Below are 27,478 nucleotides of genomic sequence, written 5' to 3' on the forward strand. Positions count from 1 at the left end.
GTATATATATATATTTTTGTCTTAATTATTCAATTTCTACATTTGTGACTGACTGCCTTGATTGAGTCTTACGTAGTAAAATGTGAAATTGTGTTTTTGTTTTACATTGGATAAAAGCAGAGACACAGAGCTACAAAATGGTATAATACACTGCATTTGAGGAACAATGGGAAAGTCATTCTGCTTTGAAAGTTGCAGCAATTTTGAGAAATTGGCCTTTGAATGTTTTGGTACAAACTGGGGTGCTCTTCTTTGTCTACACCCATTCAGCATCATTCACACAGTCTTAATTAGCCCGACCCATCTCTTTAAGGATTGATCCGAGCGTTCTGTACTAACAGCAGTCAATCACACAAGCTAACTGGCTAACTTGCTAGCTACTTCCAGACACAAATGAGAGAACAGCTCACTGAACATTACTCTCCCTAGCAGAGCTGATTAGGCTGTTATGGTACTGTGCTGTCAGATTGTCTCATTGTAAATTCAGAGCGTTTCGCTCTCGGAGCGTTGAGAGCGCACACTGGACGCTCTGACTGATGAGTAGGGTTGATCCTAGCATTCTGACCTCAAAACGGCAGGCAATCACCCAAGCTAACTGGCTAACATTGGCTAGCTTGCTAGCTACAGTACTTACAGACACAAATGAGAACCCCACTCTGACCATTTTACTTTACCTAGCAGAGCTGGTTGGGCAGTTTTCACGTTATCCATAGCATAGGTGACTGTAACTGTGCTGCTGGCAAATATTTAATTACGCTTTATTGCCAACGTTTACTGACACCCGCCATATTCATTTTAATTAAAAAAAGATTACATTCAAATGACTCTCCTGTGAAGTAGTGACCCACGACATACGTCTAGTTTCCTGAAACAGGTCACATTTAGGCTTGGTCTATTTAGTAGGCTATTTTGCTATTTTATTTGGGTATTTTATTTATATGAAATATATTTGTTACCTAATGTTGAATGACTCAAGTCAAGTGTGGATCTTGTCAGCATAGTTTTAATATTATGTTTTTTTTATAAACAATACAGATAAAAAAACAATAATTAACAGTAAGTAGGCGGTTGGAAGCCCAAGGGTTGATATTAAAACCACTCCACAAAAAAACGACATTAATAAAAAAATAAAAAGTTTATTAAAACAGATAACAAACACGCCACCATAAAGAAAATTCAAATTAAAAGCAGGTTTAGCCCCTGGTTCGACCATGATCTAGCAGAGTTAATCCACTTCAAGAACACCATTTGGCAAAAGGCTCAGCACACACACTGACATTCAAGGCAAATGAGAAATTAAGCGCACTCAGGCTATCTGGAAAGCTAAAGTTAGTTACTTTAAGGAGGAGTTCTCTCTCTGTGGGCCTAACCCCAAGATATTCTGGAACACGTGAAAGACCTGGAGAATAAACCCTCCTCCTCACAGCTGCCTATGTCCCTTAACCTTTCTAGCGGGAACCCCTCGACAACATTCCGCGAAATACAAAAACATATTTTTGAAATATGTAACTTTCACACATTAACAAGTCCAATAGAGCAAATGAAAGATAAACATCTTGTTAATCTACCCATCGTGTCCGATTTAAAAAAAACAACATATGATTATGTTAGATTACCGCCAAGTCGAAAAAACACAGCCATTTTTCCAGCCAAAGACAGGAGTCACAAAAAGCAGAAATATAGATAAAATTAATCAAATCAAATCAAATCAAATCAAATTTTATTTGTCACATACACATGGTTAGCAGATGTTAATGCGAGTGTAGCGAAATGCTTGTGCTTCTAGTTCCGACAATGCAGTAATAACCAACAAGTAATCTAACTAACAATTCCAAAACTACTGTCTTGTACACAGTGTAAGGGGATAAAGAATATGTACATAAGGATATATGAATGAGTGATGGTACAGAGCAGCATAGGCAAGATACAGTAGATGGTATCGAGTACAGTATGTACAAATGAGATGAGATGAGTATGTAAACAAAGTGGCATAGTTTAAAGTGGCTAGTGATACATGTATTACATAAGGATACAGTCGATGATATAGAGTACAGTATATACGTATGCATATGAGATGAATAATGTAGGGTAAGTAACATTATATAAGGTAGCATTGTTTAAAGTGGCTAGTGATATATTTACATCATTTCCCATCAATTCCCATTATTAAAGTGGCTGGAGTTGAGTCAGTGTCAGTGTGTTGGCAGCAGCCACTCAATGTTAGTGGTGGCTGTTTAACAGTCTGATGGCCTTGAGATAGAAGCTGTTTTTCAGTCTCTCGGTCCCAGCTTTGATGCACCTGTACTGACCTCGCCTTCTGAATGATAGCGGGGTGAACAGGCAGTGGCTCGGGTGGTTGATGTCCTTGATGATCTTTATGGCCTTCCTGTGACATCGGGTGGTGTAGGTGTCCTGGAGGGCAGGTAGTTTGCCCCCGGTGATGCGTTGTGCAGACCTCACCACCCTCTGGAGAGCCTTACGGTTGAGGGCGGAGCAGTTGCCGTACCAGGCGGTGATACAGCCCGCCAGGATGCTCTCGATTGTGCATCTGTAGAAGTTTGTGAGTGCTTCTGGTGACAAGCCAAATTTCTTCAGCCTCCTGAGGTTGAAGAGGCGCTGCTGCGCCTTCTTCACAATGCTGTCTGTGTGAGTGGACCAATTCAGTTTGTCTGTGATGTGTATGCCGAGGAACTTAAAACTTGCTACCCTCTCCACTACTGTTCCATCGATGTGGATAGGGGGGTGTTCCCTCTGCTGTTTCCTGAAGTCCACAATCATCTCCTTAGTTTTGTTGACATTGAGTGTGAGGTTATTTTCCTGATACCACACTCCGAGGGCCCTCACCTCCTCCCTGTAGGCCGTCTCGTCGTTGTTGGTAATCAAGCCTACCACTGTTGTGTCGTCCGCAAACTTGATGATTGAGTTGGAGGCGTGCGTGGCCACGCAGTCGTGGGTGAACAGGGAGTACAGGAGAGGGCTCAGAACGCACCCTTGTGGGGCCCCAGTGTTGAGGATCAGCGGGGAGGAGATGTTGTTGCCTACCCTCACCACCTGGGTGCGGCCCGTCAGGAAGTCCAGTACCCAGTTGCACAGGGCGGGGTCGAGACCCAGGGTCTCGAGCTTGATGACGAGCTTGGAGGGTACTATGGTGTTGAATGCCGAGCTGTAGTCAATGAACAGCATTCTCACATAGGTATTCCTCTTGTCCAGATGGGTTAGGGCGGTGTGCAGTGTGGTTGAGATTGCATCGTCTGTGGACCTATTTGGGCGGTAAGCAAATTGGAGTGGGTCTAGGGTGTCAGGTAGGGTGGAGGTGATATGGTCCTTGACTAGTCTCTCAAAGCACTTCATGATGACGGAAGTGAGTGCTACGGGGCGGTAGTCGTTTAGCTCAGTTACCTTAGCTTTCTTGGGAACAGGAACAATGGTGGCCCTCTTGAAGCATGTGGGAACAGCAGACTGGTATAGGGATTGATTGAATATGTCCGTAAACACACCGGCCAGCTGGTCTGCGCATGCTCTGAGGGCGCGGCTGGGGATGCCGTCTGGGCCTGCAGCCTTGCGAGGGTTAACACGTTTAAATGTCTTACTCACCTCGGCTGCAGTGAAGGAGAGACCGCATGTTTTCGTTGCCGGCCATGTCAGTGGCACTGTATTGTCCTCAAAGCGGGTAAAAAAGTTGTTTAGTCTGCCTGGGAGCAGGACATCCTGGTCTGTGACTGGGCTGGATTTCTTCCTGTAGTCCGTGATTGACTGTAGACCCTGCCACATGCCTCTTGTGTCTGAGCCGTTGAATTGAGATTCTACTTTGTCTCTGTACTGACGCTTAGCTTGTTTGATAGCCTTGCGGAGGGAATAGCTGCACTGTTTGTATTCGGTCATGTTACCAGACACCTTCCCCTGATTAAAAGCAGTGGTTCGCGCTTTCAGTTTCACGCGAATGCTGCCATCAATCCACGGTTTCTGGTTAGGGAATGTTTTAATCGTTGCTATGGGAACGACATCTTCAACGCACGTTCTAATGAACTCACACACCGAATCAGCGTATTCGTCAATGTTGTTGTCTGACGCAATACGAAACATGTCCCAGTCCACGTGGTGGAAGCAGTCTTGGAGTGTGGAGTCAGCTTGGTCGGACCAGCGTTGGACAGACCTCAGCGTGGGAGCCTCTTGTTTTAGTTTCTGTCTGTAGGCAGGGATCAACAAAATGGAGTCGTGGTCAGCTTTTCCGAAAGGGGGGGGGGGCGGGGCCTTATATGCGTCGCGGAAGTTAGAGTAACAATGATCCAAGGTCTTTCCACCCCTGGTTGCGCAATCGATATGCTGATAAAATTTAGGGAGTCTTGTTTTCAGATTAGCCTTGTTAAAATCCCCAGCTACAATGAATGCAGCCTCCGGATGAATGGTTTCCAGTTTGCAAAGAGTTAAATAAAGTTTGTTCAGAGCCATCGATGTGTCTGCTTGGGGGGGATGCATACGGCTGTGATTATAATCGAAGAGAATTCTCTTGGTAGATAATGCGGTCTACATTTGATTGTGAGGAATTCTAAATCAGGTGAACAGAAGGATTTGAGTTCCTGTATGTTTCTTTCATCACACCATGTCACGTTAGTCATAAGGCATACGCCCCGCCCCTCTTCTTACCAGAAAGTTGTTTGTTTCTGTCTGCGCGATGTGTGGAGAAACCCGTTGGCTGCACCGCTTCGGATAGAGTCTCTCCAGTGAGCCACGTTTCCGTGAAGCAAAGAACGTTACAGTCTCTGATGTCCCTCTGGAATGCTACCCTTGCTCGGATTTCATCAACCTTGTTGTCAAGAGACTGGACATTGGCAAGAAGAATGCTAGGGAGTGGTGCACGATGTGCCCGTCTCCGGAGTCTGACCAGAAGACCGCCTCGTTTCCCTCTTTTTCGGAGTTGTTTTTTTTTTGGGTCGCTGCATGGAATCCACTCAGTTGTCCTGTTTGTAAGGCAGAACACAGGATCCGCGTCGTGAAAAACATATTCTTGGTAGTACTGATGGTGAGTTGATGCTGATCTTATATTCAGTAGTTCTTCTCGACTGTATGTAATGAAACCTAAGATGAGCTGGGGTACTAATGTAATAAATAACACGTAAAAAAACAAAAAACTGCATAGTTTCCTAGGAACGCGAAGCGAGGCGGCCATCTCTGTCGGCGCCGGAAGTAGTATAGTATAGTCACTAAGTAGTATAATCACTAACCTTTGATGTTCTTCATCAGATGACACTCATAGGACATCATGTTACACAATACATGTGTGTTTTGTTCGATAATGTGCATATTTATATCCAAACATCTCAGTTTACATTGGCACCTTACATGCAGTAATGTTTTGATTCCAAAACATCCAGTGATTTTGCAGAAATACTCATAATAAACATTGATAAAAGATACTAGTGTTATTCACAGAATTAAAGATAGACTTATCCTTAACTTCTTAAGGTATAGGGGGCAGCATTTTCACTTTTGGATAAATAGCATGCCCAATTTCAACTTCCTGCTACTCATGCCAAGAATATAAGGTATGCATATTATTAGTAGATTTGGATAGAAAACACTCTGAAGTTTCTAAAACTGTTTGAATCATGTCTGTGAGTATAACAGAATTTATGTAGCAGGCAAAACCCAGAGGACTAACTGTTCAGATATTTTTTTGAGGTCTCTGTCTGTTCAGTGAGTTCTCGTTGGCAAACAATATTTCTTAGGAACTTGTTTTCAGTTCATACTGCTTCCACTGGGTACTGCTTCCACTTGGTTGAGGTTATTAATTTGGGCAATGAAGGAGTAGGCCATCTAGGAACTGCGTAACACTGTTGAGAGTTGCGCAAGACGTGAAAAGTAGCTTGGTTTGTTGTGTTCCTGTATTGAACACAGATACAGTGCCTTGCGAAAGTATTTGGCCCCCTTGAACTTTGCGACCTTTTGCCACATTTCAGGCTTCAAACATAAAGATATAAAACTGTATTTTTTTGTGAAGAATCAACAACAAGTGGGACACAATCATGAAGTGGAACGACATTTACTGGATATTTCAAACTTTTTTAACAAATCAAAAACTGAAAAATTGGGCGTGCAAAATTATTCAGCCCCTTTACTTTCAGTGCAGCAAACTCTCTCCAGAAGTTCAGTGAGGATCTCTGAATGATCCAATGTTGACCTAAATGACTAATGATGATAAATACAATCCACCTGTGTGTAATCAAGTCTCCGTATAAATGCACCTGCACTGTGATAGTCTCAGAGGTCCGTTAAAAGCGCAGAGAGCATCATGAAGAACAAGGAACACACCAGGCAGGTCCGGGATACTGTTGTGAAGAAGTTTAAAGCCGGATTTGGATACAAAAAGATTTCCCAAGCTTTAAACATCCCAAGGAGCACCGTGCAAGCGATAATATTGAAATGGAAGGAGTATCAGACCACTGCAAATCTACCAAGACCTGGCCGTCCCTCTAAACTTTCAGCTCATACAAGGAGAAGACTGATCAGAGATGCAGCCAAGAGGCCCATGATCACTCTGGATGAACTGCAGAGATCTACAGCTGAGGTGGGAGACTCTGTCCATAGGACAACAATCAGTCGTATATTGCACAAATGTGGCCTTTATGGAAGTGGCGAGAAGAAAGCCATTTCTTAAAGATATCCATAAAAAGTGTTGTTTAAAGTTTGCTACAAGCCACCTGGGAGACACACCAAACATGTGGAAGAAGGTGCTCTGGTCAGATAAAACCAAAATTGAACTTTTTGGCAACAATGCAAGATGTTATGTTTGGCGTAAAAGCAACACAGCTGAACACACCATCCCTACTGTCAAACATGGTGGTGGCAGCATCATGGTTTGGGCCTGCTTTTCTTCAGCAGGGACAGGAAAGATGGTTCAAATTGATGGGAAGATGGATGGAGCCAAATACAGGACCATTCTGGAAGAAAACCTGATGGAGTCTGCAAAAGACCTGAGACTGGGATGGAGATTTGTCTTCCAACAAGACAATGATCCAAAACATAAAGCAAAATCTACAATGGAATGGTTCAAAAATAAACATATCCAGGTGTTAGAATGGCCAAGTCAAAGTCCAGACCTGAATCCAATCGAGAATCTGTGGAAAGAACTGAAAACTGCTGTTCACAAATGCTCTCCATCCAACCTCACTGAGCTCGAGCTGTTTTGCAAGGAGGAATGGGAAAAAATTTCAGTCTCTCGATGTGCAAAACTGATAGAGACATACCCCAAGCGACTTACAGCTGTAATCGCAGCAAAAGGTGGCGCTACAAAGTATTAACTTAAGGGGGCTGAATAATTTTGAACGCCCACTTTATCAGTTTTTGATTTGTTAAAAAAGTTTGAAATATCCAATAAATGTCGTTCCACTTCATGATTGTGTCCCACTTGTTGTTGATTCTTCACAAAAAAATACAGTTTTATATCTTTATGTTTGAAGCCTGAAATGTGGCAAAAGGTCGCAAAGTTCAAGGGGGCCGAATACTTTCGCAAGGCACTGTAGACCCGTCTTCAATTTGATCGATTATTAACGTTTAAAAATACCTAAAGTTGTATTACAAAAGTAGTTTGAAATATTTTGGCAAAGTTTATAGGCAACTTTTGAAATATTTTGTATTGACGTTGCGCATCTTGGAAGCTGTTTTGTTCTGGATCAAACGCGCCAAAAAAAATGACATTTCGGATATATATGGTCGGAATTAATCGAACAAAAGGACCAATTGTGATGTTTATGGGACATATTGGAGTGCCAACAAAAGAAGCTCGTCAAAGGTAAGGCATGTTTTTTATGTTATTTCTGTGTTTTGTGTAGCGCCTGCAGGGTTGAAATATCTCTTTGTTTACTGTTGTGCTATCCTCAGATAATAGCTTCTTATGCTTTCACCAAAAAGCCTTTTTAGAATCTGACATGTTGGCTGGATTCACAATGTGTGTAGCTCTAACTGAGTATCTTACATGTGTGATTTAATGACAATTTGATTTTTATATAATTTTTTGAATTTGCCGCACTGCATTTTCTCTGGCTTTTGCCCAAGTGGGACGCAACCGTCCCCTATACCATGAGAAGTTAATGCAAGCACTGTGTCAGATTTCAAAAAAACTTTATGGAAAAAGCATAATCTGAGAACGGCGCTCAGATCCCAAAACAGCCAGAGGAATATCCACCATTTTGGAGTCAACAAAGTTAGAAACAACACAATAAATATTCACTTACCTTTGATGATCTTCATCAGAAGGCACTCCCAGGAATCCCAGTTTGACAATAAATGACTGATTTGTTCCATAAAGTCCCATCATATATGTCCAAATAGCCACTTGTTGTTAGTGTGTTCAGCACAGTAATCCATCTTCATGAGGCGCAAGCATTTCATCCAGACAAAAACTCTAAAAGTTCCGTTACAGTCCTTTAGAAACATGTCAAATGATGTATGGAATCATTCGTTAGGATGTTTTTAACACAAAACATCAATAATGTTCCAACCGGAGAATTCCTTTGTCTTCAGAGAAGCACTGGAACGAGAGGTAACTCTGTCGGGAGCGCGCGTCATGAGACAAAGGCTCTCTGCTAGACCACTGACTCAAAGAGTTCTCATGAGCCCCTCCTTTATAATAGAATCCTCATTCAATTTCAAAAGACGGTTGACATCTAGTGGAAGCCCTAGGAAGTGCAACCTCATCCATATCTCAATGTGTATTCGGTAGCCCAAAAACTACAAACCTGAGATGTCCCACTTCCTGGTTGGATTTTTTCAGGTGTTCACCTGCCATATGAGTTCTGTTATACTCACATACATCATTCAAACAGTTTTAGAAACTTCAGAGTGTTTTCTATCCAATACTAATAATAATATGCATATATTAGCATCTGGGACAGAGTAGGAGGCAGTTCACTCTGGGCACACTATTCATCCAAAAGTGAAAATGCTGCCCCCTATCCCAAAAAGGTTAATGTTGATGATATGGTTGTGATCGGCAAGGAGCGCATGCGTGAGCTCTTTAATTACCACATCCTTAAGTCAGGATTCCTATTTTACTCAAACATGCCTCCTTGCCCGTCCCAGCCCTTCTAATTTTACTGGCCCCGATGCTCCTCCATCTTCTTCACCTGCCCCACTACAAAGTTTCTCAATGCAAACGGTCACTGAGTCTGAGGTGCTAAAGGAGCTCATTAATTAGGTCCTTTCTTCTTTAAGGTTTCAGCCTCATCGCTAAGCTTTTCTCTCCTCTATTGGGAGGGGCCCATGGCGTGGAAGGCATCCACTTTGCATCTGTCAGAGTCTATCTAAAAGATAGCGAAGGAGTCAGGCGCAGGACACAGATAAGAGTAACAATCACTGGTTTACTCTATCCAAAACATAATAAAATCCCATTCCAAACCAGGACAAAACAGGACTCAAAATACAACACACCGGAATACACGAAAGACAATCACGCACAAAACAGAAAGGGAAACCAGAGAGTTGAATAAGGAACATAATTATGAGATGGGAACCAGGTGTGTAAACAGACAAAGTAAAAGAAAAAAGGAAACATGGATCGGTGGCGGCTTGAAAGCCGGTGATGTCGACCGCCGAACGCCGCCTGAACAAGAAGAGGGAACAACTTCGGTGGAAGTTGTGACAGCATCCTTTATTTAAAGGGGGAGGTCAAGCTTATCCTAACTGTTATAGGCCAATTTCTGTTTTGCCCTGTTTGTCAAAAGTGTTGATAAAACTTGGCAATAATCAACCAACTGGCTTTCTTGATGTCTGGTTTCCCCTCGGGTTATGGATGTGTCACTGCAACCTTAAAGCTAATACATTATGTCATCATTGCCTTTGATTCTGTTGTGCTGCTATTTTTATCGACTTGGCCAAAGCTTTTCATACGGTAGACCATTCCATTCTAGTGGGTTGGCTAATGAGTATTAGTGTCTCTGATGGGTCTTTGGCCTGGTTTGCTATCTACCTCTCTCAAAGAGTTCAGTGTATAAGGTGAGAACATCTGCGGTCTCAGCCACTGCCTGTCACAAAGGGAGTACCCCAAGGCTCGATCCTAGGCCCCACGCTATTCTCAATTTACATAAACGACATAGTTCTCTCATCCATTTATATGCAGATGATAGTCATACTCAGCTAGCCCCTCTCCAGATTTTGTGTTGGATGCTCTACAACAAAGTTTTCTTAGTGTCCAACAAGCAAACTACCAAACAGGAGATCCCAGCAGACAGAGTGGGAGGGGTGTCACATTCTGTTAAAGGTCCCCAAAGGACACACATCCGTGATGCTTATTTATAAAAACTTCTTAGGCCTCACTCCCCCTATCTGAGATATCTACTGCTGCCCTCATCCTCCACATACAACACCCTTTATTCCAGTCACATTCTGTTAAAGGTCCCCAAAGCACACATATCCCTGGGTCGCTCGTCGTTTTCAGTTTGTTGGAGCTACTGGAACGAGCTGCAACAAACACTCAAACTGGACAGTTTTATCTCCATCTCTACATTCCCACTGATACTGACAATCATACTGACCATTGTGGCTGCTTTGCATGTAGTATTGTTGTCTCTACCTTCTTGCCTTTGTGCTGTTGTCTGTGCCCAGTAATGTTTCTACCACGTTTGTGCTGCTACCATGTTGTGCTGCTGCCATGTTGTGTTGCTACAATGTTGTTGTCATGTTGTGTTGCTGGCATGTTTGTTGCTACAATTTTGTGTTGTGTTGTTTTCTTAGGTCTCTCTTTATGTAGTGTTATGGTGTCTCACTTTATATAGTGTTGGTGGTGTCTCTCTTTATGTGGTGTTGTGGTGTCTCTCTTTATGTGGTGTTGTGGTGTCTCTTGTTGTAATGTCTTAATTTGGGTCCGGTTCATGACAGGGTCCTTTCAATGTCGGTTAATGGAAGGGTCTTGTCAGAGTGGATAACTTCTTGGTCTGAGAGAGTTTGCTATCCGATATTAGCCATATTCTGCATTCTTACATTGACTCCACTCCTAAATTCTGACCTCTAACCTCTAGGTTCAGAAGTGGTTGTTTAAGAAGACAGTGCGTGAGCTGCACTACAGTGGTGGTGATGCTGCTTTTCTAGACGAGGCGGTGAAGTATCTGGCAATCAACATCTATGACAAGAACAAGCGAGAACATGCCGGCCGCGTCGCTATCATCCTCACCGCCAGCGCCAATCCCCGGCCTCTCCGCGCCACCGTCAAGCTGCTTCGGAAGAAAGACATTACCACCCTGACGCTAGCGCTGGGTCCGGAGGCTAGCTGGACACAGGTTAATGACATTACGAAGGCCAAGCCTGATAACAGGGCTTACCAGCTAAACAGCGTGTCTGAGCTTCCGGACAACTTTATGGAGGTCACTGACTACCTCTGTACCCTGGGGCTGGAGCCGGAGACCCCCAAGTCCCCGCCCGCAAAGCCTGGCATGGCTAAACTTAGCCTTGGTACCACCACCACCACACAGCCTCCCCTGCTAGAGACCATCCCCACCCTGACCTCCACCCTGTCCCAACACCTCCCCAACCCCATACAGCCTACTGGCATGGCCCCCACAACTATTTCTCCCTCTCCTTCCTCTCTCTCCTCCAATTCCTTCCTCTCTTCCTCTAAATACGTGACATTTATCCTGGAAGGTTCTGACTCGGTTGGGGAGGCGGGATTTAACGCCTCTCTCCTCTTTCTGGAGGAAGTGATATCACAGCTGGCACAGGAAGGGGAGGAGTCCGTGCGTGTTACAGTCATACAATACTCGGAAACTGTCACCGTGGAGATAACGCGCTGGGAAATACGGTGGCAGAGAACCAAGTTGCTAAGGAGACTGCGGGAGATTCGCTGGAGGGGTGGGGACAAGACCAACACGGGTGCAGCAATTGGCCAGACCTACCAGGAAGTGACTACTGATAGGCCCTCCTCCACCCCTACCTCCCCCCAGCTAGTCTTCCTGGTGACAGAGAACCCCCCCACCGACGTGATCACGCGTCCCCCCTCCTCCCACACACACACCCGGGTGTATCCCATCGGGGTAGGCCCGAAGGTTAGAGAGGTGGACCTGATGCCTCTCAGCTCCCCACAGCGCCCCTTCATGGTGGAGGACTATACCAGCCTTACCTCTCTGGTTACCACTGTGGTTAATATCACCAGAAACTCCCTCTCTCCTCGCTCCCCCACCCTGCCTCCCCCACGACTTACCCCCACACTGGCCCCCAGAGCCACCCTGCCTCCCTCAGGTAAAACACACACACACGTACACACACACACAGAAACACACACATATACACCGACTTTGTTGAGATGGTGCTGAAGTGGATTAAATAACATAACATTGTAAATGCTTACTTACAAGCTCCTAACCAACAATGCAGTTAAACATAAAAAATAAAAAAAATTACAAATAATTAAAGAGCAGCAGTAAATAACAATAGCGAGGATATATACAGGGGGTACCTGTACAGAGTCAATGTGTGCGGGCACCGGTTAGTCGAGGTGATTGACGTAATATGTAAATGTAGGTAGAGTTAGCTGCGGTCTTTTAGGCTCCTGACCAATTCTGCTATTTTGTGTGTTTTCTTACACTGAGCTTAACTTTAATTTTAAATAATATTTCCACTATTATTTCTTATGACCGAAAATAGTTTCTGGATATCAGAAAAGCAATCACTAACCTTGATTTGGATGATGAATTCTACTTCAACGAGTCGGCAGCTCTACCCCTAGACAGGCCCTGATCCCTCTAAATAAGAAGTGGCGCCCAAAGAGAGGAAAGCGAGGTGGCAACATGATTAGACTACATTGGAAAGCATCTAGACCACTATTGTCCTCTGTTCTATTGACGTACAGCTTCATTCCAGACTATCCTATCAACCTGAACAACTCTAAGATTCTAGGTTTCTCGGATTCGTGGCCGAACATGGATAAAATACACCCCATTGGCTTTTCCATGTAAACAACTCTTATTATTTTAATCTATATTTTTCGTAGCTGTCTATTTATGCTAAACTACACGTCTCCAAGGTGTACACATCTCAAAAGAGCTGAAATAGTCAAACCACACTACATGGACACTGTGGGGAAGAAGGCACGACAGTGACTTTTCAACCTGAGGCTGAAGAAATTAGGCCTTTCCCCGTGGGCCCTCACAATGTTCTACAGAAGCACCATCGAGAACATCACAGCCTGGTATAGTAACTCCAATTCCACTGACCTCAAGTCTCTACAGAGGGTGGTACACTCAGCCAAATGCACCATTGGGTGTTCACTGCTTGCCCTCCAGGACACCTACAACACCAGGTGTCGCAGGAAAGACAATAAGGTCATCAGGGACGTCAGTCATCTGAGCCATGACCTGTTCTCCCCACTTCCATCAGTCAGACGTGGGCAGTATAGGAGCGTCATGGCAAAAACTGGAAGATTGGCAAATAGTTTCTACACCCCCAGACCATAAGGCTGTTGAATAGCCACCACTTGTCAGCTACCTGCTCTCTAACTCGGACGCTTACAAGAAATCCTACTATGCTCTCAGACAAACTATCAAACAGGAAAAGCGTAAATACAGGACTAATATTGAATCCTACTACACCGATGCTCATCAGATCTGGCAGGACTTGCAAACTATTACGGACTATAAAGGGAATCCCAGCCATGAGCTGCCCAGTGACACGAGCCTACCAGACGAGTTAAACTACTTCTATGTATGCTTCGAAAACTGAAGCACACATGAGAGCACCAGCTGTTCTGGACGACGGTGTGATCAAGCTCGCCTTAGCCGATGTGAGTAAGCCCTTTAAACAGGTCAACATTCACAAGGCCACAGGACTAGGCGGATTCCCAGGGCGTATTCTCTGAGCATGCGCTGACCAACTGGTAAGTGTCTTCACTGAAATATTCAACCTGGCCAAGATTGTAATATCTACATGTTTCACCATGGTTCCTGTGCCCAAGAACACCAAGGTAACCTTCCTAAATGACTACCAACCCGTAGCACTCACGTCTGTAGCCATGAAGTGCTTTGAAAGGTTGGTCATGGTTCACATCAACACCATCATCCCAGAAACCCTAGAGCCACTCAATTTGCATACCGCACCAACAGATCCACAGATTACGCAATCTCTATTGCACTCAACACCTGCACAAAAGGAACGCCTACTTGAGAATGCTACAGATCAGAGTTCAACAACATAATGCCCTCAAAGCTGATCACTATGCTAAGGACCCTGGGACTAAACACCTCCCTCTGCAACTGGATTCAGGATTTCCTGATGGGCCACACCCAGGTGGTGAGGGTAGACAACAACCCATCCGCAACGCTGATCCTCAAAATTATTGCTCCTCAGGGGTGCGTGCTTAGTCCCTTCCTGTATCCTTGTTCACCCATGACTGTGTGTCCAAGCACAACTCCAACACCATCATTAAGTTTGCAGACAACACAACGGTGGTAGGCCTGATCACCGACAACGATGAGACAGCCTATAGGGAGGAGATCAGAGACCTGGCAGTGTGGTTCCAGGACAACAACATCTCCCTCAACTTGATCAAGACAAAGCAGATGATCGTGGACTACAGGAAAAGGAGGGCCGAGCACGCCCCCATTCTCATCGATGGGGCTGTAGTGGAGCAGATTGAGAGCTTTAAGTTCCTTGGTGTCCACATCACCAGCAAACTATCATGGTTCAAACACACCAAGACAGTCGTGAAGAGGGCACGACAATGTGTGTTCCCCCTCAGGAGACTGAAAAGATTTGGCTTGGGTCCTCAGATTCTCAAAAAGTTAAACAGCTGCACCATTGAGGCACCCTAACTGGTTGAATCCCCACCTGGAATGGCAACTGCAAGATGTTACAGAGGGTAGTGCATACGGTCTACTACATCACTGAGGCCAAGCTTCCTGCCATCCAGGACCTCTATACCAGGAGGTGTCAAAAGAAGGCCCTAAAAATTGCCCCCTTTTTTTACACTGCTGTTACTCGCTGTTTATTATCTATACTTAGTCACTTTAATCCTACCTACATGTACAGTACATATTACCTAAATTACCTCACTTTCTAGGGAGTTTTTCCTAGCCACCGTGCTTCTACACCTGCATTGCTTGCTGTTTGGGGATTTAGGCTGGGTTTCTGTACAGCACTTTAAGATATCAGCTGATGTACGAAGGGCTACAGTATATAAATACATTTGATTTGACTAACCTGTACCCCTGCACATTGACACATTGACTCTTTAGTTTATTTAGTACATATTTTTCTTAACACTTATCTTTCTTAAAACTGCTTTGTTGGTTAAGGGATTGTACATAAGAATTTCACGGTAAGTTGTATTAGGCGCATGTGACAAATAAAATTAGATTTGATACACCCACACACCACACCCACATTTGTGAATTTAGATGAGGTCTGGTGAATTCCCCTACTACTCTGTGATTGGTTGATATCCTGTGACCTCTGACCCAGTGCCATGCAGGAAGCCGATGGATGTCTTGTTCCTGCTGAGAGGCAGGAATAGGGCGGGGCCAGAGACTGACGGGCAGCCAGAGGGCGGGACAGAATTTGAGGACATGAAGACATTTGTCAAAGCCTTCATCAACAGCGCTGATATCGGTACGCCTGCTGGCCAATCAGAACACAGTTTTCACTGAACCACCTCACTAGTAAGATCTGTGTTCTGATTGGGTGGTTCTAAAAGTAGCTACTTCGCTCCTGTAGTCCTCCGCAAGATCTCACTGAAACACCCAATCACAACACAAATCTCACTGAACCACCCAATCCCAACACAGCTCTTACTGAACCATCCAATCCCAACATAGCTCTTACTGAACTACCCAACATTAACATCAAAAAGTAACATAAAGTAAAACAAAACATTGCAGAAGGCAGAGAACGATGGTCTGTAAGAGACTGGAAATATAATTCCCCGGGGGATGTGTTTTCAGGTCGGAACGAGACTCAGGTGGGTGTGGTTACATACGGAGAGACCAGTAGTGTGGGCGTGGCCTGGAGAGAGGAGCAGGACAGGACACACCTGCTGACCCTGGTGGACCAGCTGACCAGTCCAACACACACACACACCGCACTGGGTAATACACACACACACCACTGGGTAATACACACACACCAACACACACACACACACACACACACACCACTGGGTAATACACACACCACTGGGTAATACGCATACCATTGAGTAACACACACACACACACACACACACACACACGCCACTGGGTAATACGCACACACACACAATCCCTACGTCATCAGAGCGCAACGTATGTTTGTTGGTGTTGAGCACTGTCGAACGCTGAAACCTGAACTAATGACCTCGGTTTAACCTTTCTGATCTCCCCATCCCGGATCCGGGATCGTGAATACAGACTCAAGCTCATTACCATAACGCAACGTTAACTATTCATGAAAATCGCAAATGAAATGAAATAAATATGCTAGCTCTCAAGCTTAGCCTTTTGTTAACAACACTGTCATCTCAGATTTTCAAAATATGCTTCTCAACCATTGCAAAACAAGCATTTGTGTAACAGTATTGATGGCTAACGTAGCATTTAGCATTAGCATTCAGCTGGCAACATTTACACAAAAAAACAGAAAAGCATTCAAATAAAATCATTTACCTTTGAAGAACTTCAGATGTTTTCAATGAGGAGACTCTCAGATAGCAAATGTTCAGTTTTTCCTGAAAGATTATTTGTTTAGGACAAATCGCTCCGTTTTCTGCGTCACGTTTAGCTATGAAAAAAACCCTGTATCCAGGATTGTGTAAATCTATCAGCAAGCTCATTAGCATAACACAACGTTAACTATTTATGAAAATCGCAAATGAAATGAAATAAATATGCCATCTCTCAAGCTTAGCCTTTTGTAAACAACACTGTCATCTCAGATTTTCAAAATATGCTTCTCAACCATAGGAAAACAATCATTTGTGTAAAAGTAGCTAGCTAGCGTTAGCATTTCGCGTTAGCATTTAGCGTTAGCATTAGCGTTAGCATCCAGCACGCAACATTAACAAAAACATAAAAGCCTTCAAATAAAATCATTTACCTTTGAAGAACTTCTGATGTTTTCAATGAGGATACTCTCAGTTAGATAGCAGATGCTCAGTTTTTCCAAAAAGATTCCTTGTGTATTAGAAATAGCTCCGTTTTATACATCACATTTGGCTACCAAAAAAAATCCGAAAATTCAGTCCTCAAAACGCCAACTTTTTTCCAAATTAACTCCATAATATCGACTGAAAACATGGCAAACGTTGTTTAGAATCAATCATCAAGGTGTTTTTCACATATCTCTTCATTGATACATCGTTCTTGGACACATGCTTTCTCCCCTGAATCAAATGGTAAAGTAGAAGCAGCTGGCAATTGCGCACCGAATTCGACGCAGGACACCAGGCGGACACTTGGAAAATGTAGTCTCTTATGGTCAATCTTCCAATGATATGCCTACAAATACGTCACAATGCTGCTAAGACCTTGGGCGAACGACAGAAAGTGTAGGCTCATTCGTTGCGCAATCACAGCCATATAAGGAGAGAATGGAAAACAGAGCTTCAGAAATTCTGCTAATTCCTGGGTGATGCATCATCTTGGTTTCGCCTGTAGAATGAGTTCTGGGGCACTTACAGACAAAATCTTTGCAGATTCTGAAACTTCAGAGTGTTTTCTTTCCAGAACTGTCAAGAATATGCATAGTCGAGCGAGCATCTTTTCGTGACAAAATATCGCGCTTAAAACGGGAACGTTTTTTATCCAAAAATGAAATAGCGCCCCTAGAGCTCTAACAGGTTAACAGCTGACAGTGTTTTATGTACTTTTTATTTTATTTTGGATCCTGAGGCTCTGTTGGGCTAAATGCTGTGAGCACTGCTATCTGTCCCGGGATCCTGCCAGATTCTGTATAGGGGGAGAGACGCGAAAGCCCAGCTAGCTTAGCTGGCTCGGCGGTCTCAGATAGAGGCCACTATTGAATGTTTCCAGCGTTGCAGGAGCTGTGTTTACTTTGCTTTGTTCCAGGACAATGTGGGCCACGCTGATTTTCAATGAAGCAACTGGTTGCTTGCGGAGGAATACAGGAGCGAAGTAGCTACTTTTAGCAAGCAAGTAACAAAACTACAAAAGCTACTGGGGAACCCACGCCCACCTTCTTTTTATTTTACTTCCACTCCAGTAGCCGGACGCCGCTCTGGTCTGGTGGAAGCTTCACCGTTGTGGTGGCTTTCCATAGCCGACTTCCCGGTGCTAGGCAGGGTTCCATCCCTGAAGGGGTCCCCCCTCTTCCCTGGAGAACAGACCTGTTCTTGACCCAACCAACCAGCCATGGAGTTACGTCACTCGCCGTGGAAGTCTAAGAAGGCGTCCTTTGGCAACTGGGGTCTCCATGGAGATATTGAGCCCGGAACTGACAGCGGTTGCATTAAGGAGAAGTCGATCTAAAATTCCATGTATAACACTTGTATCTTTGATCGTTTATGAGATTGTTTGATATAAATATGAACTTAACCGAACAAAACATACATGTATTGTGTAACATGAAGTCCTATGAGTGTCATCTGATGAAGATTATCAAAGGTTAGTGATTAATGTTATCTCTATTTAAGATTTTTGTGACTCCTCTCTTTGGCTGGAAAAATGACTGTGTATTTCTGTGACTTGGCGTTGACCTAATCATTTGTGGTGCTTTCGCCGTAAAGCCTATTTGAAATCGGACACTGCGGTGGGATTAACAAGACGTGTATCTTTAAAATGGTGTGAAATACTTGTATGTTTGTACATGATCTTAGGGGCATTGGCAAACCCAATGTAACTAATTTAATTTATGTACCCTTAATTGCACCGAATACATCTGTTTATCCAACAGCTATTGTAATCAGTAATCATGCGCCTATAAACCAGAGTTACAGTGTTAGCACTGAGGCGGTGTGCAATAGTAGGAAGACCACTTTATGCAGCTCACCCTGCACTATCAGCTCCAATGTAAATAACATGAATAAGTCTACCTCTGATAAGCCTCCCAGTAAAGCATTAAAAACAATCAAGCAACCCAGAAAAGTGAAGAAAATAGCCCATGTTAACATATGTAGCCTAAGAAACAAGGTTTTTGAAGTCAATAACTTGCTTGTAACAGATGACATTCATATTCTGACTATCTCAAAAAATAGAAATGCCAAATGGAGGCGGTGTTGCGGTAATATGGCTACATGGTCATATTCCTCACCTAAAGACCATTCTTGTGGGAAGCTGCTATAGCCCACCAAGTGCTAACAGCCAATATCTGGATAACATGTGTGAAATGCTTGATAATGTATGTGATATCAACAGAGAAGTATATTTTCTCTGTGATTTAAATATTGACTGGACATCATCAAGCTGCCCAATAAGGAAAAGCTTCAAACTGTAACCAGAACCTGTAACCTGGATCAGGTTGTCGGTCAACCTACCAGGTAGTTACAAACAGCACAGGAATTAAATCATCAACATGTATTGATCACATCTTTACTAATGCTGCAGATATTTGCTTTAAAGCAGTATCCAAGTTCATAGTATGTAGTGATCACAATATAAAAGCCATTAAAAGCCTTTAAACCAAAGTTCCAAAGGCTGGGCCTAATATAGTGTATAAGGAGTCATACAATAAGTTTTGTAGGGATTAATATGTTGATGATGTAAATAATATTTGCTGCTCTGTGGTGTGTAATGAGGAGGAACCAGAACCTTTGCTTGACGCATTTATGAAACTACTTATTCCAGTTATTAATAAGCACGCACCCATTAAGAAAATGACTGCAAAAACTGTTAAATTGCCTTGGATTGATGAGGAATTGAAAATTGTATGGTTGAGAGGGATGAGGCAAAAGGTATGGCAATTAAGTCAGGCAGCCCAACTGATTGGCAAACCTACTGCAAATTAAGAAATCATGTGACTAAACAAATATAAAATAAAAAAATAACTACACTATGAAACAAGGATGAATTATATAAAGAATGATAGTAAAAAGCTTTGGGGCACCTTAAATAAAATTTTGGGAACAAAACCAACTCCCCTCCTTCATTCATTGAATCGGATTCATCGCAAAACCCACTGGTATTGCAAACTAATTTAATTACTTTTTCATTGGCAAGATAAGCAAACTTAGGGATGACATGCCAGTAACAAACGCTGACACTACACATCCAAGTATATCGGACCAAATGATATAAGACAAGAATTGTGCTTTTGAATTCCGTAGTCAGTGTGGAAGAGGTTAAAAAAGTATTGTTTTCTATCAACAATGACAAGCCAAGTCTGAAAATTATTTGAGGATAAAAGCAGACGATATTGCCACTCCTATTTGCCACATCTTCAATTTAAGCCTACTAGAAAGTACGTGTCCTCAGGCCTAGAGGGAAGCTAAAGGCATTCCGCTACCCAAGAATAGTAAAGCCCCCTTTACTGGCTCAAATAGCTGACCAATCAGCCTGTTACCAACCCTTAGTAAACTTCTGGAAAAAATGATGTTTGACCAGATACATTACAATGCTATGTCACAGTAAACAAATTGACATCAGCATTTCAGCATGCTTATAGGGAAGGACACTCAACAAGCACTGCACTTACAAAAATGACTGATGATTGGCTGAGAGATGTTGATGGCAAAATGATTGTGTGGGCTGTCCTGTTAGACTTCAGTGCAGCTTTTGACATTATCGATCATAATCTGCTGCTGGAAAAACGTTTATGTTATGGTTTTACACCCCTTGCTATAATGTGGATGAAGAGTTACTTGTCTAACAGAACACAGAGGGTGTTCTTTAATGGAAACATCTCAAGTATAATCCAGTTAGAATCAGGAATTCCCCAGGGTAGCTATTTAGGCCCCTTGCTTTTTCTATTTTTACGAACAACATGCCACTGACCGAGTAAGGCCAGAGTGTCTATGTATGCGGATGACTCATCACTATACACGTTGGCTACTACAGCGACTGAAATGATTGCAACACTCAACAATGAGCTGCAGTTGGTTTCAGACTGGGTGGCAAGGAATAACTTAGCACTAAATATTTATAAAACTAAAAGCATTGTATTTGGAACAAAACACTCACTAAACCATAAACCTCAACTATATATTCTAATAAAAAATGTACAGCCTGAATTCAAAATGGATAAACAACACAATTGATCCTTTGGTTCGATTAATTCCGTCAATATATATCCAAAATGTCAGTACACAGTACCCCATAATGACAAAGTTATATATTTTTTTAAATACATCTTTGCAAATGTATTGAAAATAAAATACAGAAATATATAAATTACATATTTATTCACACCCCTGAGTCAATACATGTTAGAATCATACTACATTAACATCGAATAGCCCCTGCAATATGCACATTTTCAGGGAAGTTAGGAACCAATATACACAGTCAGTTAGGAAAGCTAAGGCTACATTTTTCAAATAGAAATTTGCATCCTGTACCACAAACTCCAAAAAGTTCTGGGACACTGTAAAGTACACAGAGAATAAGAGCACCTCCTCCCAGCTGCCCACTGCACTGAGGAAAGGAAACACTGTCACCACCGATAAATCCACGATAATTGAGAATTTTTCTACGGCTGGCCATGCTTTCTACCTGGCTACCCCTACCCCGGTCAAACGCCCTGCACCCCTCACTGCAACTTGCCTAAGCCTCCCCCATTTCTCCTTCACCCAAATCCAGATAGCTGATTTTCTGAAAGAGCTGCAAAATCTGGACCCATACAAATCAGCTGGGCTAGACAATCTGGACCCTCCCTTCTTAAAATTCTCGCCTGGTTCACCAACTACTTCTTTGACAGAGTTCAGTGTGTCAAATAAGAGGGACTGTTGTCCGGACGTCTGGCAGTCTCTATGGGGGTGCCACAGGGTTCAATTCTCGGGCCAACTCTTTTCTCTGTAAACATCAATGATTTCGCTCTTGCTGCTGGTGATTCTCTGATCCACCTCTACACAGACGACGCCATTCTTTATACTTCTGTCTTCAATGCCATACAACTCTCCTTCCATGGCCTACAACTGCTCTTATGTGCAAGCAAAAGTAAATGCATGCTCTTCAACCTACCCACCCGTCCAGCATCACAACTCTGGACGGTTCTTAGAATATGTGGACAACTACAAATACCTAGGTGTCTGGTTAGACTTTAAACTCTCCTTCCAGACTCACATTAAGCATCTCCAATCAAAAATTAAATCTAGAATCGGCTTCATATTTCGCAACAAAGCATCCTTCACTCATGCTGCCAAACATACCCTCGTAAAACTGAAAATCCTACCGATCCTTGACTTTGGCGATGTCATTTATAAAATAGCCTCCAACACTCTCCTCAGCAAATTGGATGCAGTCTATCACAGTGCCATCCGTTTTGTCACCAAGCCCCATACACTATCCACCACTGCCACCTGTATGCTCTCATTGGCTGGCCCTCGCTTCATATCCGTCGCCAAACCCACTGGCTCCACGTCATCTATAAGTCATTGCTATGTAAAGCCCCACCTTAGCTCAGCTCACTGGTCACCATAGCAGCACCCACCCGCAGCACGTGCTCCAGCAGGTATATTTCACTTGTCACCCTCAAAGCCAATTCTTCCTTTGGTCGCCTTTCCTTCCAGTCCTCTGCTGCCAATGACTGGAACGAACTGCAAAAATCACTGAAGCTGGAGACTTATATCTCCCTCGCTAGCTTTAAGCACCAGTTTTCAGAGCAGCTCACAGATCACTGCACCTGTACATAGCCAGTCTGTAAATAGCCCATCCAACTACCTCATCCCCATATTGTTATTTATTTTATTTATTTTGCTCCTTTGCACCCCAGTACCGCTACTTGCACACTCATCTTCTGCACATCTATCACCCCAGTGTTTAATTTGCCATACTGTAATAATTTCACCACTATGGCCTATTTATTGTCTCACCCCCCTTATTCTACCCCATTTGCATACACTGTACATATACTTTCTCTACTGATTTATTGACTGTATGTTTGTTTATTCCATATGTAACTCTGTGTTGATGTTTGTGTCACACTGCTTTGCTTTATCTTGGCCAGGCCGCAGTTGTAAATGAGAACTTGTTCTCAACTAGCCTACGTGGTTAAATAAAGGTGAAATAAAAAATATAAAAAATAAAAGAATCACATTTGGCAGCAATTACAGCTATAAGTCTTTCTGGGTAAGTCTCTAAGAGCTTTGCACGCCTGGATTGTACAGTATTTGTTCATTGTTCTTTTCTAAATTCTTCACCTGCTGTCAACTTGGTTGTTGATCATTGGTAGACAACCATTTTAAAGTCTTGCCATAGATTTTCAAGAAGATTTAAGTCAAAATTGTAAATCAGCCACTCAGGATCATTCACTGTCTTCTTGGTACCACTGCGACCACCACTGCAACATGTATGCTCTCGTTGGCTGGCCCTCACTACATATTCGTTGCCAAACCCACTGGCTCCAGGTCATCTATACGTCTTTGCTAGGTAAAGCCCCACCTTATCTCAGCTCACTGGTCACCATAGCAACACCGTAGCACACGCTACAGCAGGTTTATTTAACAGGTCATCCCCAAAGCCAACACTTCCTTTGGCCGCCTTTCCTTCCAGTTCTCTGCTGCAAATTACTGGAACGAGTTGCAAAAATCAGTGAGGCTGGAGTCTTTTGTCTCCCTTTCCAACTTTAAGCATCAGCTATCAGAGCAGCTTACCGATCACTGTACCTGTTGTCACAGGCCGGCTCATAGCCTGTGGCAAAAATGAGGGGACACGAACAGGTATAGGCCAATAAAAAAGGTTATTTATTGTAAACCAAAACTATTAACTTTAAACGAAGAAAAAGGAATGAGGTGTGAAAGTATCATAATGTAGGGTGTATGTAAAGTGCAGGGATGCGTGAATCTGTGTGTGTGTGAATATGACTGAGTGAAAAATACGTAAAACTACAAAGGAACAAACAAAACAGGATAATACCTGGAGGAGCAGAGAGAGAGAGGCAAGATTGTTTAGTGAAGCAGTTTAATACCCTGAGCCCAGGTGGCTCCAATCACTAACGACCCTCCTCTGCCTACAAGAGGAACCGCCCCTGCAATGCAGAGGAGGGGCCGTGACACTGTACACAGCCAATCTGTAAATAGCACACCCAACTACCTCATCCCCATATTGTTACTTATCCTCTTGCTCTTTTGCACCACAGTATCTCTACTTGCACATCATCATCTGCACATCTATCACTCCAGTGTTAATGCTAAATTGTAATTATTTCACCATCATGGCCTATTTCTTGCCTTACCTCCCTACTCTTCTATATTTGCACACACTGTACTTAGATTTTTCTATTGTGTTATTGTCTGTACGTTTTTTTATGTGTCACTCTGTGTTGTTGTTTCAGTCGCACTGATTTGCTTTATCTTGGCCAGGTTGCAGTTGTAAATGAGAACTTGTTCTCAACTAGCCTATCTGGTTAAATAAAGGTGAAATAAAATAAAAAATAAAATAATGCCAGCCTGCAAATACAGCTAAACAGATCCAACTGAAAATCCCTTGGAGGGGGAAACCCTGTGGAGCTACCACTGAACATGTGGACTATCTAACTGAAAATCCCTTGGAGGGGGAAACCCTGTGGAGCTACCACTGAACATGTGGACTATCTAACTGAAAATCCCTTGGAGGGGGAAACCCTGTGGAGCTACCACTGAACATGTGGACTATCTAACTGAAAATCCCTTAGAGGGGGAAACTCTGTGGAGCTACCACTGAACATGTGGACTATCTAACTGAAAATCCGTTGGAGGGGGAAACCCTGTGGAGCTACCACTGAACATGTGGACTATCTAACTGAAAATCCCTTGGAGGGGGAAACCCTGTGGAGCTACCACTGAACATGTGGACTATCTAACTGAAAATTCCTTAGAGGGGGAAACCCTGTGGAGCTACCACTGAACATGTGGACTATCTAACTGAAAAACCCTTGGAGGGGGAAACCCTGTGGAGCTACCACTGAAATACTTCAATCTTGGTTTCACCAAACCAGAGAATCTTGTTTCTCATGGTCTGAGAGTCCAAGCGACTGTCATGTGCCTTTTACTGAGGAGTGGCTTTCATCTGACCACTTTACCATAAAGGCCAGATTGGTGGAGTGCAGAGATGGTTGTCTTTCTGGAAGACGGGCAGTCCATTATATTGCGGTTGGGAGAAAAGTCAATGCATAACATTGTTGAATTCACAAGTTCTGCTGGCAGGTCCATGACAATTTGACATTGTTTTCTCTTTCTGAAACTGATAGTCCTGTCCCAGAGACAGCATAAATGACTGCTAAAGATTAAAACAATCTGCCAACACAGTAAATAGACCATGCCAGGTAACACACACACATCGCGCTGGGTAACACACACACATCGCGCTGGGTAACACACACACATTGCGCTGGGTAACGCACACACATCGTGCTGGGTAACCCACACACATCGCGCTGGGTAACACACACACATCGCGCTGGGTAACACACACACATTGCGCTGGGTAACACACACACCGTATCATCTGATGGTCTCTCTTTCTCTGTGATCAGGTGCTGCGTTGCGATTTGCTGTCCAAACATCCATCTCTCCGTCTAGTGGGGGCAGAGTGGGTGTGGCCAAGGTGGTGGTTATGCTAGTGATTGACAGGTCGACTGACCAACTACAGGAGGCAACTAACGAGGCGCTGACCGCAGGTTAGTGATGACATCAGAAGGAGGACCACAGGTTAGAGGTGACATGAGGAGGGCAGGAGTTTAGTGGTGACATCATAACAAGGACAGGTTAGTGGTGAAATCATAAGGAGGGCAGGAGGTTAGTGGTGACATCATAACAAGGACAGGTTAGTGGTGACATCATAAGGAGGGCAGGAAGTTAGTGGTGACATCATAACGAGGACCACAGGTTAGTGGTAGCATCATAAGGATGGCAGCAGGGTCGAGGTGACATCATAAGGAGGGCAGGAGGTTAGTGCTGACATCATAACAAAAACCACAGTTTAGAGGTGATATCATAACGTGGAACACAGGTTAGTGGTAACATCATAAGGAGGGCATGATTTTAGTGGTGACATCATAAGGAGGACCACAGGTTAGTGGTGACATCATAAGGAGGGAAGCATGTTAGTAGTGACATCATAAGGAGGCAGCATGTTAGTAGTGACGTCATAAGGAGGGCAGCATATTAGTACTGACATCATAAGGATGTGATTTGCGATTTGCTGTCCAAACATCCATCTCTCCGTCTAGTGGGGGCAGAGTGGGTGACGACATAAGGATGGCAGCAGGTCTGTGGTGACATCATAAGGAGGACCATAGGTTAGTGGTGACATGAGGAGGGCAGGAGGTTAGTGGTGACATCCTAAGGAGGGCAGGAGTTTAGTGGTGACATCATAACAAGGACAGGTTAGTGGTGAAATCATAAGGAGGGCAGGAGGTTAGTGGTGACATCATAACGAGGACAGGTTAGTGGTGACATCATAAGGAGGGCAGGAGGTTAGTGGTAGCATCATAAGGATGGCAGCAGGGTCGAGGTGACATCATAAGGAGGGCAGGAGGTTAGTGCTGACATCATAACAAAAACCACAGTTTAGAGGTGATATCGTAACGTGGAACACAGGTTAGTGGTAACATCATAAGGAGGGCATGAGTTTAGTGGTGACATCATAAGGAGGACCACAGGTTAGTGGTGACATCATAAGGAGGGAAGCATGTTAGTAGTGACATCATAAGGAGGGCAGCATGTTAGTAGTGACGTCATAAGGAGGGCAGCATATTAGTACTGACATCATAAGGATGTGATTTGCGATTTGCTGTCCAAACATCCATCTCTCCGTCTAGTGGGGGCAGAGTGGGTGACGACATAAGGATGGCAGCAGGTCAGTGGTGACATCATAAGGAGGACCACAGGTTAGTGGTGGCATCATAAGGAGGACCGCAGGTTAATGGTGACATCATAACGATGATAGCAGGTTAATAGTGACATCATAGCGAGAACTGCAGGTTAGTTGTGACATCATAACGAGGACTTCAGGTTAGCAATGACATCATAACAACCACCACAGTTTAGTGATGGACATCATAACTCTGCCAACAGGCGTGTCAGTTTTCCCCATCGGCATCGGGCCCGGTTACGACAGAGCTGAACTGAGCCTGCTTGGTTCCCATGGCGACCAGGACAACACACTCCACCTTAACAGCATGGAGGAGCTGATGATGCTGTTAACACTGGACAAGAGCTACACAGACAAACTCTGTAGAGGTATAGTACTGGACCAGAGCTACCTGGAGAGATTATGATAATGATGATGATATTGATGAAGATGAAGAGGATGACGATGACGGTGGTGATGATGATGCTGGTGATGATGGTGATGCTGATGATATTGATGAAGATGATGATGATGGTGATGATGATGATGATGATGATAGTGGTAATTGAATTGATGATGATGGT

At 43.6% G+C, this 27,478-nt stretch overlaps 1 protein-coding gene and 1 long non-coding RNA gene across 4 annotated transcripts in view; one reads left to right on the forward strand and one right to left on the reverse strand.

The window, feature by feature from the left end:
• LOC149985333 (uncharacterized) overlaps positions 1 to 17,169 on the reverse strand; it is a 30,018-nt gene extending 12,849 nt beyond the window's left edge. For both annotated transcript variants that reach the window (XR_016491146.1, XR_016491147.1), the window contains exons 1-2: positions 17,050 to 17,169; positions 16,620 to 16,681 (exon numbers count right to left, since the gene is read on the reverse strand). This is a non-coding gene — a long non-coding RNA (uncharacterized LOC149985333). The remainder of the gene's footprint in view (positions 1 to 16,619; positions 16,682 to 17,049) is intronic.
• vwf (von Willebrand factor) overlaps positions 1 to 27,478 on the forward strand; it is a 190,155-nt gene that overhangs the window by 104,986 nt on the left and 57,691 nt on the right. For both annotated transcript variants that reach the window (XM_036973629.2, XM_090217524.1), the window contains exons 29-33: positions 11,013 to 12,225; positions 15,442 to 15,588; positions 15,921 to 16,064; positions 25,576 to 25,719; positions 27,119 to 27,283. In XM_036973629.2, the coding sequence (XP_036829524.2) occupies positions 11,013 to 12,225; positions 15,442 to 15,588; positions 15,921 to 16,064; positions 25,576 to 25,719; positions 27,119 to 27,283 (1,813 nt within the window). The remainder of the gene's footprint in view (positions 1 to 11,012; positions 12,226 to 15,441; positions 15,589 to 15,920; positions 16,065 to 25,575; positions 25,720 to 27,118; positions 27,284 to 27,478) is intronic.

Source organism: Oncorhynchus mykiss, chromosome 2, assembly GCF_057628025.1.
Source record: "Oncorhynchus mykiss isolate SJ-2025 chromosome 2, ASM5762802v1, whole genome shotgun sequence".
Lineage (NCBI taxonomy): Eukaryota > Metazoa > Chordata > Actinopteri > Salmoniformes > Salmonidae > Oncorhynchus > Oncorhynchus mykiss.